This window comes from Haemaphysalis longicornis, unplaced genomic scaffold (genome assembly GCF_048455015.1).
Source record: "Haemaphysalis longicornis isolate Haplotype H1 unplaced genomic scaffold, Haemaphysalis longicornis Haplotype H1 scaffold_18, whole genome shotgun sequence".
Lineage (NCBI taxonomy): Eukaryota > Metazoa > Arthropoda > Arachnida > Ixodida > Ixodidae > Haemaphysalis > Haemaphysalis longicornis.
The window spans coordinates 6,720,108-6,733,272 of record NW_027526282.1 but is presented as its reverse complement, the minus strand read 5'-3'; the positions used below and the strand labels follow the sequence as shown (position 1 = coordinate 6,733,272).

General features: G+C 48.3%; 1 protein-coding gene across 4 annotated transcripts in view; it reads left to right on the top strand.

Annotated features, from left to right (window-relative positions):
- The first annotated feature begins 5,739 nt into the window (after nucleotides 1-5,739).
- The window catches only part of LOC144166601 (uncharacterized), a 29,811-nt gene continuing 22,385 nt past the window's right edge, over nucleotides 5,740-13,165 (top strand). For 2 of the 4 annotated variants that reach the window (XM_077696114.1, XM_077696113.1), the window contains exons 1-2: nucleotides 5,746-6,290; nucleotides 10,480-10,774. In XM_077696114.1, the coding sequence (XP_077552240.1) occupies nucleotides 6,112-6,290; nucleotides 10,480-10,774 (474 nt within the window). In that variant the 5' untranslated portion in view covers nucleotides 5,746-6,111. Of the gene's footprint in view, nucleotides 6,291-10,479; nucleotides 10,775-13,165 lie in introns of all 4 variants that reach the window. The other 2 variants (XM_077696116.1, XM_077696115.1) reach the window with 2 other exon arrangements.

Here is a 13,165-nt window from a genome sequence, read left to right as displayed (position 1 = left end):
GTGGGTATGCGTCATATGACTTGCGTCATGCCCGGCAACACTGGACGAACGACATCCCCCTACATCCCCCTGAAGTGGGAAGTCGTCCGTCACTAGACAGTCGAGACACTCTAGGCCAGCGTCACTCGGCACCATATACACTGCATTTCTGTTTAAGTGCCGTCCGACGGCGCTTTAGCTCAGCCTTGCAACCATGACTAAAGTGCCGTTCGAGGTCATTGGAATTTTTGATGCTAGGCTGGTGTGCGGTATACAGCGCCTGCATTTGAAGGGTTAGCCACACTATGGCATGTTTGTCTTAACTCTACCGCTACATCGCGCGTGTGTCTTGCTGGTTCCATGTAATCAACAATTATGCACATTCGTAGCTTCTCGGGGTCTGCAGAAGGTGTCACATACCCGCGCAAGGGGATTGGCCAATAACGGTGACAGCGGCCGTTACAAGGTCCCGGCCGATTCACCAATTCCCATTTGCCTGCCACGAACAAATATTTACCCCCCTACCCGGAATATCACTCAAGGGACCAGCCAGAGAGGATGAAAGCTGCCGTTCAAAGCTTGACACCATGTGAGTTTTTTTTTTTTTTTCTGGTGCGCAATGCATTGTTGTCGTTTAAAGCACCTCCAAACTTTGAAAAGCGTAATTTGAAATAGTCCTTTTAACCATTAAAGGAAAGTGGTGATTCTATAAGCACCGCTAAACCGCAAAAATCCTCACCATTAGCAAAAGCAGAAGTAGCGGCCGCAGCATCATCAGCGTCATCAGCACCCTTCGTTTACTGCGGCCAATAAAAAAAACACTCGCACAAACGAGCATGAAAACGTGCGCTTACTTTTCAATACTAAACAACTGGTTACGCAGTATCTAACGCCCATACTGAGGTTACAAATGTGCTTCGAGTAACCGCAACTTAAACAATATTGTGTCCATGCAGTACAAAATTTGGGAGGATGCTCCATTTATAAATCGCATATGGACGAAATAATTTTGTTAAGCGCGGTTTTTCAAAATGAAAAAGGCGGCGCTGAGTTGGAGTTGGAGAAAGAAACAGGGAAACACGTAAGGTAGGAAAATTTAAATGCAATTTGTGAAACGGGAAGATGCTTGCTCTTTTTATTCTGACAGTGATGATTTTATCAGGTGCTCGAACCAGTGCGAACCGAACGAAAAACCTGAACCGAACCTGTATTTTTGGTGGAACTCAACCCAAACCGTTGTTTTAATGCGTAGTATTCTTTGCCCCCCCCCCGAAATGAATATTTCGCGGAACTTCCACCTGTAATCGCTAAAATACCGTAAATGGAGATAATCGGTCGAACAGGATTTAGAAAAACCAAAAACTTTGGCTGTAAAAAACTCACACTCAAGACAAGCGGCATAAGAATGCTACGCTTAGCAGAGAATTCTCTGAATTTATGCAGATCATTTTTGAGCCCGCTGAACCCGCACCAGAACTGAACCGGGAAAACAAACAAACAACAAAAATTAAAGCCGTTCCACTCAACGTGAAAGCTACCGGAAGTGCAGAGCAGTGATTCGCCATAATGGGCTGTAGCGCCGTTATCCGCTCACTGCTACCACCCAGTGCCATTCAAATTTCCCGCCTCCGCAGTGCTCCCGCACCCCCTGCCCGAGCGGAGTTGTGTTCTTTTTGTGCTCGCTTTTCCTGCCGCACGTGCCGTCGTTGCACTGCCACTTTTTTTTTTTTCGCTTACTACCGTAAAAACCAACCAAACCAGCGTTCCGAACTAAATGAACGCGGGAGCTGCCGGTTGATTACGTATCTTTTACCTCAAATGTACCTGCAGTTTTCCTCACGATAAACAACGGGGAGATGTATGACAAGTGCCAGCGGTTCGTAAGTTTCGAACGCTTATGGCTATATAAACCGCTTGGCTTTCAAAGCCTTTGGTCATCTGGGTTACGCCGCGACGACAGCCGCTGCGACGGAACGCCGTGTGGCTCTACTTGGGTCCAGCGAGCGAGCTACGGCGGCAAGGCGAGCCCCTAAAGTGCTCTGGCCTGAAAACGGTTACCGGTTCATCAGGTAACGGTTCGTCAACTCGTTGTTGGCAATTTGCAGTCAGTGTCGTCCAGGGCTTCTCTCTTCTACGGAAGATCAACCACGCATCCTTTCACGCACTTTTCTCCGTCAGAGCCATCACAACACCATCAACGCTTCTACGCGTGATCGCAACATGGGGAGATGTGTGCGCACCAACGCTGATCGCATGTTGCTGCTGGTCGCGCGTGTATACATAGAGTGCGATGCTGGACGAAATAAATGACACGCTGAAATAAATGAAATTTCCGAGCTGGAAGGATGCGGCGCATGTACGGAGGAGTCGAGGGATGCGCGGCTCCGTGCACCATGCGCCGAAGCAGTGGTACACAGCAAACATACAACGTTGATGGGTATGTTTGTGCGTACACGGCGAGGTAAATGTAATAGTGTTTCATCTTCTACATTGTTCGATTCCAGCACTCAATTCTCGTACGAATCGATGATGAACGCTTTCGCACCCACGCTGGGGCAGGAACCGACCAGACCATGATAGCAACAATACGCTTTTCATCTAAAAAGAACAACATTTATTACAAAGAAAATCCTGGGTCATTCCACTCTACGAACATGGATGACCAGTGAAGCTTCTTTAGCGCACGACGATGAGGTGACAGAGAACGTAGGTGATTGATTGATTGTAGGGTTTAAAGCGCCGACGCAACGCATGCGATAAGGCGCGCCGTAGTGGAGGGCTCCGGATTAATTCGGACCACCAGGGGATCTTTATCGTGCGCCGAAATCTCGTACACACTGGTGTTTTTGCTTTTTGCCTCCATCAGAAAAGCGGCCGCCGCAGCCGGGATTCGAACCCGCGACCAGAACTTAGGTGAAGGATATGAGCAAATATGATTTCTCTTGAGAGTTGCCGCCGGTCATCCCTAAGGAAGACACATACATACACGCACGCACTTTTATTTTGACTTTTGCGATCATGAAAATGGTGCCTAATATTAACAAATCTACCCAAGATGCATATCCAAGTAATGAAACGTATAAGCTATCGGCTCAAACCATGTTCTGAATGACGTGCAACTTTGGTGCTGGCCGGGTGCTAATAGCGCACATCAAAAAGTTCGTTCTCCAACGCCTCGCGCTGCTGAACTCCTATCGCTTTAGAGGCATGAAGGGGCCTCGGGAGTTTTTGTAAGCAGGCATAAAAATACATGGTAGAGATAGAGAACAAAACTATTTAGAAAACCGGGTTAGCGAGGGGAAGGGGGAGGGGGGTGGGGGAAGACATTGTTCTTTTAGATGAAAACCAAACCGATATGCAGCGGCTAATAAATATTAGTGGCCAGGAAGCCACTGACCTCGGGTTAAATTTCAGTGCAGAAAAATCTGGAATAATGGTTTTCAATGACGCTACCACCGACGTAGTGTCTATCCAGCAAGGCGAATTACCTAGAGGAATATAAATATTTGGGAGTGTGGATAAACGAAGGGGATAACTACTTAAGTACTCACGAGGATGGCGGAGGACAGGAGGTCCGCCGCGACCGCCAGAGCTCTGGAAGTGACCAGCGCTTGTTGGACTCCTCGGAGCTGCCCAGGGCCTGCTCCCAGCGAGATGAAGAGGGGGGGAGGGGGGGGGGGAGTATGGGTCAGCAGGTCACTCGCAAAGAGAGTGATTTTTAAATAGGGGTCCGCGGACCCTAGGGGGTCCGCGAGAGCATTTCAGGAATTCCCGAAGCCTCCTGCAAAACGTCCCCCCCCCCCCCCCCACCTCCCCCGGGCCATTCTTTCCTCCATTTTGCCAGAACTTGCTGGTAATGCAAAGAGGTGTTCTCGCCGCGTGACATGTACGTATAGTTTCTCCGCGTAGCATACATACTTTAACATCTAGTTTTTGCCCAAACCCGCCAGCTATGAAAGCGAAAAAAAAAAAAGAGAAAGCAAACAGACACAGAAAAGGCAGCATATGGGTATTCAGAAGACTATTTAAGGGCAAATTGTTTAACATTAGCAGACAGAGAAAACGCAGCTTATCGGTGTCCAGAAGTCTATTCAGGAGCCAATTTTTTAACGTTATGACACGCATCGTCATGAAATTTAGACACAAAAGGGTGTGGGCAACGTAAGTTGCAAGTGCAAATTGTTTGACATAAACATACATTTCATCCTGGGGACCCCCATCACTTTCGCAATACCAAAATGGGACCCCGGTGCACTTATGGCTGAGAACCACTGATGTAGAGTATCCAGCTGACCACACTTGGGGCAGTACTGAGGTGTGTGGAATTGATGCGGATGCGTATGTATTAGTTGAGTACGATGAGGGAACGTGTGTGTTTGTAGTATTCGCCACATGTAAGCAGCCTCAGGGGATAGGTGGGGGTGTGGTGTTGGATGGTAGTTTTATCGAACTTTAGTGAAAAAGTGACTGCGGACACTTATGTGAAACGGGCAGTGGTTCGACACCACCGCCACTAATACAGTCTACACGAACGGAACAAAACTGAACATCTTTGTGGAATTCGTGTATAAAACAGTTCAGTTTATTTTACTTTAGAGTGTAACGCAAGGTTTTATTGTTTTTTTCTTCTTGAGCTCGTTACCGCCCTTTTTGTGTCGGGGCTTCACTGCAACACAATGATGCTTGCTGAAGAGCAGCCTTTAAAGGGGCCGAAGAGAAAAATACAAACTTGTTCAAGAACTTAATAACACACTGAACTTCGTTCCAGCCACGAAGTAAGTTAAAAAAAAAAAATATCGGCACATTGTTATTGGTACATTGTTATCGGTACATTTTTATCGGTGTAAGTTCTTTAATGAACCCAACTTGCATTTTGTCTTTATATATGGCCTTTTTAAAGTCAAAACTAAATAAAGTTGCAGGTCACTTTCTCGTCTAGACTTCTTGCTTGCTTCTTCTGTTTTTCCACTAACATTTCTGAACGACAGCGCCAGTGGCAACCCGAAGGCCTCAGCATCAGAGGTTCACGCATCACCGGCGTGCTGCAAGCAGACACAGGAGCTCACACGAAGCGGCCAGTCGTATCCAACGTGTTGCGCCGGCACAGGCCCCTGGGTTTCGGAGCTTCGCGGTCAGCAAGAGATCACCGATAACCGGACGTACGATCACAGATTCGAAACGGGACAGATGTTTCTGCCGCTGGAGAACACGTCTACACTGCAGCGCTTGTCGTGGGTCGACGCGGCCGACTCGCTGTACATCTGGTGATGTACTGGAAGGTGAGAGCAGCCGCATTACGCATATCGAAACGGAGCGGCTGCCATGCCTGAGATGCCTGCTGCGCCGTGGTCATTTCAAAGCGAATCTTTATTTGCCGCTCTCGGCCTTTCGAGGGGCTGTCGCTTCTGTGGTTCGTCGTGAAGTATTTCACGTGAAGTTCTTGTACGCGAAGCAGCACCCGTTTTCATTTTGATAAATTGAAAGTCGCGCGCATTCATTAAAAGCGACTTTTATGATTACGTCATAAACAAATAAGCATGACGTAATTAAAACATGAATTAACAAGACCATTTTTTGTGAGCAAAGTATTGGTTTTAAGTCACTGCTAGTTATTTTCAAAATACGTCTGATCAAATATAATTCTTACGGCTGACTTTGACACCATAGAGTTAATGGTCGACACTTCCTCTTGCCCTTTTTTCCCTCCCCTCCTCCTGTGATGTTTGTTATGGCGCCTATCGTAGCTGCGGCGGCAACATGGGCGGCAAAATACGTGAAGTTAATGTGAAGTCACGTAAGCATGAAACATTACTGCTAACATTACGACGCGGACTGAGTTTTGCCGTGCAGTTGTAAGCAGTGCCGTGTACTCCCGCTTTTCGCCCGCAAGTCTTCAAGTTTTCATCTGCTGTGTGTTCTAGTTCCCGCGCATGTGTTGGTACGCCGTTTGTTTTGTTTTCGCGCTCGGGAGGAGCCTGTGGCAGTGCATCGCCGATGTTGCAGTCAGGGCACGTCGATAGCGCGTTGACAGCGTGATTCGGTGGCTCTCGCACGCGTTTTTATTCGCCCAAAAGCGTTTTCGAGTGCTGCCAGTGCGGCGTTGCGGGCGACCGCGCCTCGCACTGCGAACCAATGCCTTCTGATGCGATCGGCTCTGTGGTCGTCGAGGACACCGGTGGGTCTACACCGGACATGAAGATACTGCGAGTGAACCTGTACAGTCCCGACGACGCGGATGATTGGTTTAAGAAATACTGCGATGAGTCGTGCACGTCGTGGATTGTCCAAACTGTCCGCACCATGTGCACTAGGTGAGTAAGGCCGTGATATGGTGATATAGCCAACATAGCCGTGATCTTAAGCTCGCACGAACACACGCATACCTTGACTGTTGTCCTTAATGATGGTAATGCTTTATTATAACAAAATACCATATACATGTGTGGGCCTGCCAAAGCCACAGGAGGCTTGTGGGGCAGTGCGCGGAAGCTGACACTTTCTTGCATAAAAGCTTGCCGTGAGGTTCAGTTCACTTTTCGAAGGCATTAGTTGTACAGTTCAAACAGTGCAGACTTTATTTGTTTATGGCTGCTCAACAAAATGACTTCATCCGGTGAAGTGTTTAGAAGCGAGGGTACAGGAGGGATTAAAAGAAATGCGAACAACGGAGCGCACAGCCTCCGACGCATGTCGCACCGTCTGGCTGCACCGTCAGTAAACTGCGCGCATGCGTAGTTGTTTGGGAGCGTTTGAGAGTGTGTCCTACATTTATGGGGGATGCTTGATCAAGAAGCGACGCCGGTCGTTTATTTGAGGGGCCTTTTCACGCTGCGTCGCCACTGAGCAGGATGATCGTTGAATGGCATCTGCTATATGCAATCAGCTTGCTGCGGGCTAGGCTAGCGAATGTAGTAGATAACAGTATGCCCAGTGGCGACAGATCATAAAAAGATGCCTCAAAATAAATGACCCGCGTTCCTTCTTGATCAAGCGTTTCCCCAAACAGTAGGCCACTGTCTCAAACGCCCCGAAAGAACTACGCATGCGCGCAGTTTACTGACAGAGCAGCCAGACGGTGCGGCATGCTTCGGAGGCTGTGTGCTCCGTTGTTCGTATTTCTTTTGATCCCCCCTGTACATAGTAAATGCGAATACGTTCGCCAAAGCGGAACCGCGGGCGAAGTTCGCGTACAGGAACATGGGCTGAGCAAAACTCCTTGGTCCAAACATAATTAAGCGCAACAGTGTGCTTGAAAAAGGGCGAAAAATTTGGCATACGGGAAAAGCGGGCAATGCTAACACTCATATCACGTTTTACGCCATAAAAAAGATGGACAAAAATGACAAAAACAAGGCAGGGGGGCCATTACAGAAGCAGCAAACAGTAGGTGAAGCCGTGCGGGGGTTAGGCATGTAATGACATCGCTGGCCTCTCTTGAGCACCGCTAGGATCGTTTTAGGCACTCCTTTTGATAAGAGCATCAGATTAGAGCACAGCCGTTCGCCGTACGTGCAGTTCACAGGCATGGCAGCTACACTGATAGCAAGTACAGTCGACCACCGATTATTCGGACCCTCAAGGGACCGTGAAAATGTCCGAAAAATCAGGCAGTCCAAAAAAGCAAATGTTCCCCCCCAGAAGCTCAGTGTCCTGAACGGCTACTGGTCGTGTTGTGCGCACCAAAAACTTTTGACGGAAGCAGGTGTACCCTGCCGACTTTCTACTTTGCGCAGTTTAGGTTACGCTACGTTGATAGTTACTGGAGCATATCTATGCGCAGACGCCTACATTTGCGTCAGTTTGTTAAGCAGAAAGCAGCGAGGGCAGTGAATAGTGCACATTTTCCTTAAAACGATTTGAAAGATCTAGACTTGTGTGCATTGGGGATTTGGGGCAAGGTGCGGGTGTGGAAGGGCGGTGGTTGTCAGTCTCCTGTTTTAGCTAGGGTAGCTGGAGCGGCTTTGTCCAGACTTGAACATTGTTGCGGGAGTCCGTCGTCCTCTTGCATGTTCTATATTAGTGCTGGCAGCACTTTTGGGGTGCTCTTCAGGGATTTTGTTGTGCGGGACATCATGTGCATCAGAATTCTGAATGAAGAGCAGAATCACTCCTCCATATTCCTGAATTTATAGTGGAAACAATGAACAAACAAGGACGAGAATATGGGACTACAACTCGCGTGAGCATCAATGTTATCTCCTCCACATGGTATGGTATTGTGATGCTGCTTCTCTCCCTACTCTTAACATCAGTGAAAGGTGGGATTAAAGGTTCACTTCTGTTAAGCAGTACTCTAATCCGACTCATTATGCGACTCTTTGGAGTAAGGGCTGGCTGCTTTTTATTGTACACTTCGCATTGCAGTGTACTTTTAGCGGGTTTACTGAGAGGTTTGATTGATTGTGGGGGTTTAACGTGCCGACCTTGCGCAGGCGATGAGGCACGCTGTAGTGGAAGGCTCCGGATTAATTTCGACCACCTGGGGATCTTTAACGTGCGCCGAAATCTCAAACACACGGGTGTTTTCGCTCTTCGCCTTCACCAGAAAAGCGGCCGCCGCGGCCGGGAATCGAACCCGCATCCTTTGGCTCAGCAGCACAGCGCCATAGCCGCTGAGCTACCGTGGCAAAATTAACCCTGGTCCAGTGTGACACACTTGTGATGCTCCTTAAACCCTGAAAACCCACTAAACCTCAAAAGCCATTGCTTATCTCAAAATTACCCCCTTTACCACGAGGAAGACTCCGATATCCTGCAGGTGACATTTTTTTGCCTGTAAGACCTACTGGGTGATAACAGTGTTACCAATACGCACAATTAGAGCTCAGTTGGCACTTTTTTTAGCAATGTAAAAGAAAAATTTTTATTGTAATATCGCATATTGTTTTGCAGGAACAAAATTCTTGCCAGATTTTACCAACACTTCTTGGGGACATGAGATTAACCGATGCTTTTTTGCGCTAGTTAATGGACTAGTGATCCCAGTTTTGACCACTAGTGTGCATGTGCTGGTTGGTCGGCATCAGCAAACATGTTTTAGATGAATGAATGATTTTTCTTGAGCCTTCATTGATTTTTTTGGTGGTGGACTTGAAAGAGCACATTGGCATCGAGCTTTGCTTATTTTTCTTTTTGGGAAAGAAACAGTAGAGACAAGGCATGTTGCAGACATGTCTTGATTCTAATAATTGCAGTGCATTTTTCTTAACCTTTTCTGAAACCATAAAATCTTATTTCGGCTTTCAATACTACCACACTTGTGATTACCTTTTCAAAGGGCTTATTAAGGATGGAATTTATTGCCCACTTCCCTGAACTTTGCATTCTTAAGGGCACACGGATGAGATGGTGGGGAAACTGCATGGGCAGTTCAAGATTGCTGGCTTGAAAGGTGCTTATTATGAGCGGAAAGACTAGTGCAGAAGGCACAGAGCAAGAATATATACATAGAAGGTGAAGCAGCTCATTGCGGCGGGTGTGGGCAAGTGACTGGATAATGTCACATGGAAAACCAAGGCGGACTACGAAGCTTCGTGGCTGCACCTACGAAGGAGAGGATAGCAGCCACAATTCATTCCTGCGGCGGCACAGTGAAATGCCGATTGTGGCGGTTGCGCAGTTTTTAAGTGCAGAGCACTTTAGTGGCTCACCTTATCGTCGTAGCTCGCTGTAATGGTCGATGTCAAACGACTGCCGGAATTAGGTGGTGCTGCGAGATGATGGACCCAAGTAGAGCCCGGCGTTCCGTCGTAGGGCATCCGTCCCACAGAGACTTCGAAAGCCAAGCGGTTTGTATTGTCATAACTGTTCGAAACTCGTGAACCGCTGGCGCTTGTCATACATCTCCCCGTTGTTTAGCAAGAAAAAAACTGCAGGAACAGTTGAGGCAAAATATATGTAATTAACTGGTAGCACCCACGTTCCTTTAGTTCGGTACGCTCATTGGGTTGGTTTTTGCGATAGTTAGTGAAAAGAAGTGGCAGTGCAGCCGGCACGTGTGGGAGAAAAAACAAGTACAAAAAGAACACAACTCCCGCTGGTGCTGTTTCAGGCAGGTGGCGCGAGCACTACGGAGGTGGGAAATATGAATTGCTTTGTGTGGTAGCACTGAGCGGATAATGGCGCTACAGCCCATTATGGCGAATCACTTTCTCTGCACTTCCGTCAGCTTTCACGTTGAGTGGGACGGCTTTAATTTTCTTGTCCCGCGACAGATGCCACTTGCTTAACCTGCGTTAAACATTGGTGATGTTATCTTGCCGCCCGAAGAAGCGACGTTTCTCCTCCTGTCTTGCTTTTACTCCGTGGCAGCAAGGGGATGCCAGCAGTGTGATGGGTGATTTCACTCTCAACAACATCAGCGCAGCGACCCTGTGTAGGCTGCTGGAACTAGCGGTTGCCCAATAACAACCCTACCAGGAAATTGCATAGAGCAGGCACAGTTATTGGACATCCGTTACGAGGCTCCATCTAGACTCCTCCGCGTCTTCTCACTTCCAGGATGGTGTATCACAAGGTGTGGGAGTGCCACCTGAGCCACCGAAACAAGACCAGGAAGAGCCTGCGGCCGTCGTGCCCCGCACGGCTCGACGTCAAGATCAAGAAGGTGAACGCTTCCACGCGGAGGAACGACCGCTTCCTGCGCTGGGACCCCCCCCTGGCGGCCGTCATCAAGCTCATTCGGGAGCACAACCACCCGGTGGGGCGCCCGGATGCACCGCGCTCCTCTCGCCCCACCGCGGAGACCCGGGCCCGCTTTGAGGGCTACTTTGAGTCGGGCATGACGCCAGCCCAGGTGAGAGTTATTGGGTGGATACAGGGGATTGATGGGTAGAATGGCAGGCGGTGACGGCAACGGTAGTGGACAGATTGGTTACTTTCATTGAGGAAAGAAACCTTGAGTTTGGCATGACTCCAGCCCAGGTGGAATCATTGGGTGGATACGTGGGGATTGGTGGGTGAGATGGCAGGCAATGACGGCAAGGGTAGTGGACAGATTGGTTACTTCCGTTGTGGAGAAAAACCTTGAGTCGGGCATGACTCCAGCCCAGGTGAGAGTTATTGGGTAGATATGTGGGGATACGTGCAATGAAATGGAAGATGATAGGTGTAACATCAGGGCACAAAAAGAGGGTGAAGTGGATCAGAGAACAAACACGTCTTAAGGACGTATCAGTAGAAATTTAGAAGAAGAAATGGACGTGGGCAGGGCATGTTATGCAAAGGCAAGATAACCGTTGGTCATTAAGGGTAACAGAGTGGATCCCCAGAGAAGGCAAGCATGGCAGGGGACGGCAGAAAGTTAGATGGGCGGATGAGATCAAGAAGTTTGTGGGGATAAATTGTTAGCTGTTAGCACAGGACCGGGATAATTTGAGATCTATGGGAGAGGCCTTTCCCTGCAGTGGGCGCAGACAGGATGATGATGATGATGACGTGGGGATTGATGGATAGAATGGCAGGCGGTAACGGCAACGGTAGTGAACGGATTGGTTATTTTCATTGGGGAGAGGGAAGCATTGGGGAAGCCCTGACGTTACGCTTCGTAAAGCCTCCCTGCCATTTTCAGAGGTCTTCCTCTTTTACTTGTATTTTGTGCGCTCGCGTCACCTCCTCTGCATTCCCTTGCCCCACTGTCATTCCCTTCGTCTCCATCTGGCGACTGTTGGCTGCTGGCTGGGCTGCACAGTGACCTAGCACCTTGGAGGGCCGGCCGTCGCCATCGTTGCTAGGTTGTGGTTGCTAGTAACCCTCGACGAGCGTGAAAAAGCAATGTGACTTCCTCCACACTTCTCCTAATGTGCCAGTGGCCACTCACTGGGGCCTCTCCTAGGCTTTCTTTCCACCATGGGTTATACCCTTGTCACACGGCAAATCTAATGACATTTAGAGTGAATGACGTTAGCTGTTAATGCCATCAGTTTGGCTCTACATGAGAATACTGAATGACATTTACATGACTGGCTTTTTTGGACATTGAATGAGTTTTAAAACACATTCGCAGTAGCCTCTGAACTGAATGAGTAGCCTCGACGGTAGTGGTCCATCAGTTAACGAGGTAGTTTTGTAATAAACTGTGGGGTACTGTTCTTGAAACTTATATCACTAAATCAATATTTTCCCCGGCTTGTTTTTTATGGTAAAAAAAAATACACACACACACACACACCCCTTGAAAAGCTTCGCATGTTTGCTGCTACCGAGATACACGTTTGTTACTTGTTTCAGCTTGTGGTGGGAGTGTCGCCTAAAAAGGAGCAAAACATTTTTCATTTTTAAAGTTAAAAACTAGAAGGTGTAAAATGTTACAGACACTTTAACCTTATTATTACCTTGAAATTCTGCAAGTTTCCTGATTGCCACTGCTATCGTTACCAAATGACATTTTGGCCTGTAGACCCCACCCGCATGGCCAAAGCGAATGTCATTTAGAGCTAATGTCATTTGCTTTAAATGACATTAAATTTGCTGTGTCACTGACAGGGGTATTAGTGGGACCCTTTGTGATGTTTTGGGAACTCTGGGTGTCTTTGTTAGCTCTGGCGGGACCATGAAGGGAGCAAACTTGGGTGGAAGACATCGCAGCCAAAATAAAAGGCAGAAGTGGACGTGGGCTGGAGATGTTATGAGGATAACATTCGACTGGTAGACCACTAGGGTATTGGAAGATGAAACTAGAAGCAGGGCAAAATAATGAACTCTATGGAAGGATAAAATAAAAAACGCGCTTCTGTGGCGTCATCACGTTGCCACCACCGCCCAGCATGTCTCACTACCTCTACCTCTTCACTTTCGCCATACGTTGCTGGCGGGGAGCGTCTCGTGTGGGCTCAGCATACTGCCCTACCCCTCAAACTTTTGTGACGCTTTCCTCTGCTGTTTTCTTTGTCTTCATTCGCTCGGTTATGACGCCGATGCCCATGCCAAACCAAAGGAGGGGCCACCAAAGGGGGGCGCACTAAAAATTCAGGGCAAAAAAAGGACATTGCTAGACAGGAATGGCTGAAGAAATTCTGGAGGGGCCTGTGTCCTGGATTACGATGGTGATTGAGAGAGTGATAGACATTTATCCTATTACGTTATAGCCAAGGGAAGGGGTTTGCAACCTTCTGAAATGGAGGGCTGAGTTGCATGAGCTGACAAAGCGGAGGGCCGGACAGCAAACCGGGTGGGGGAGAGTGGGCTT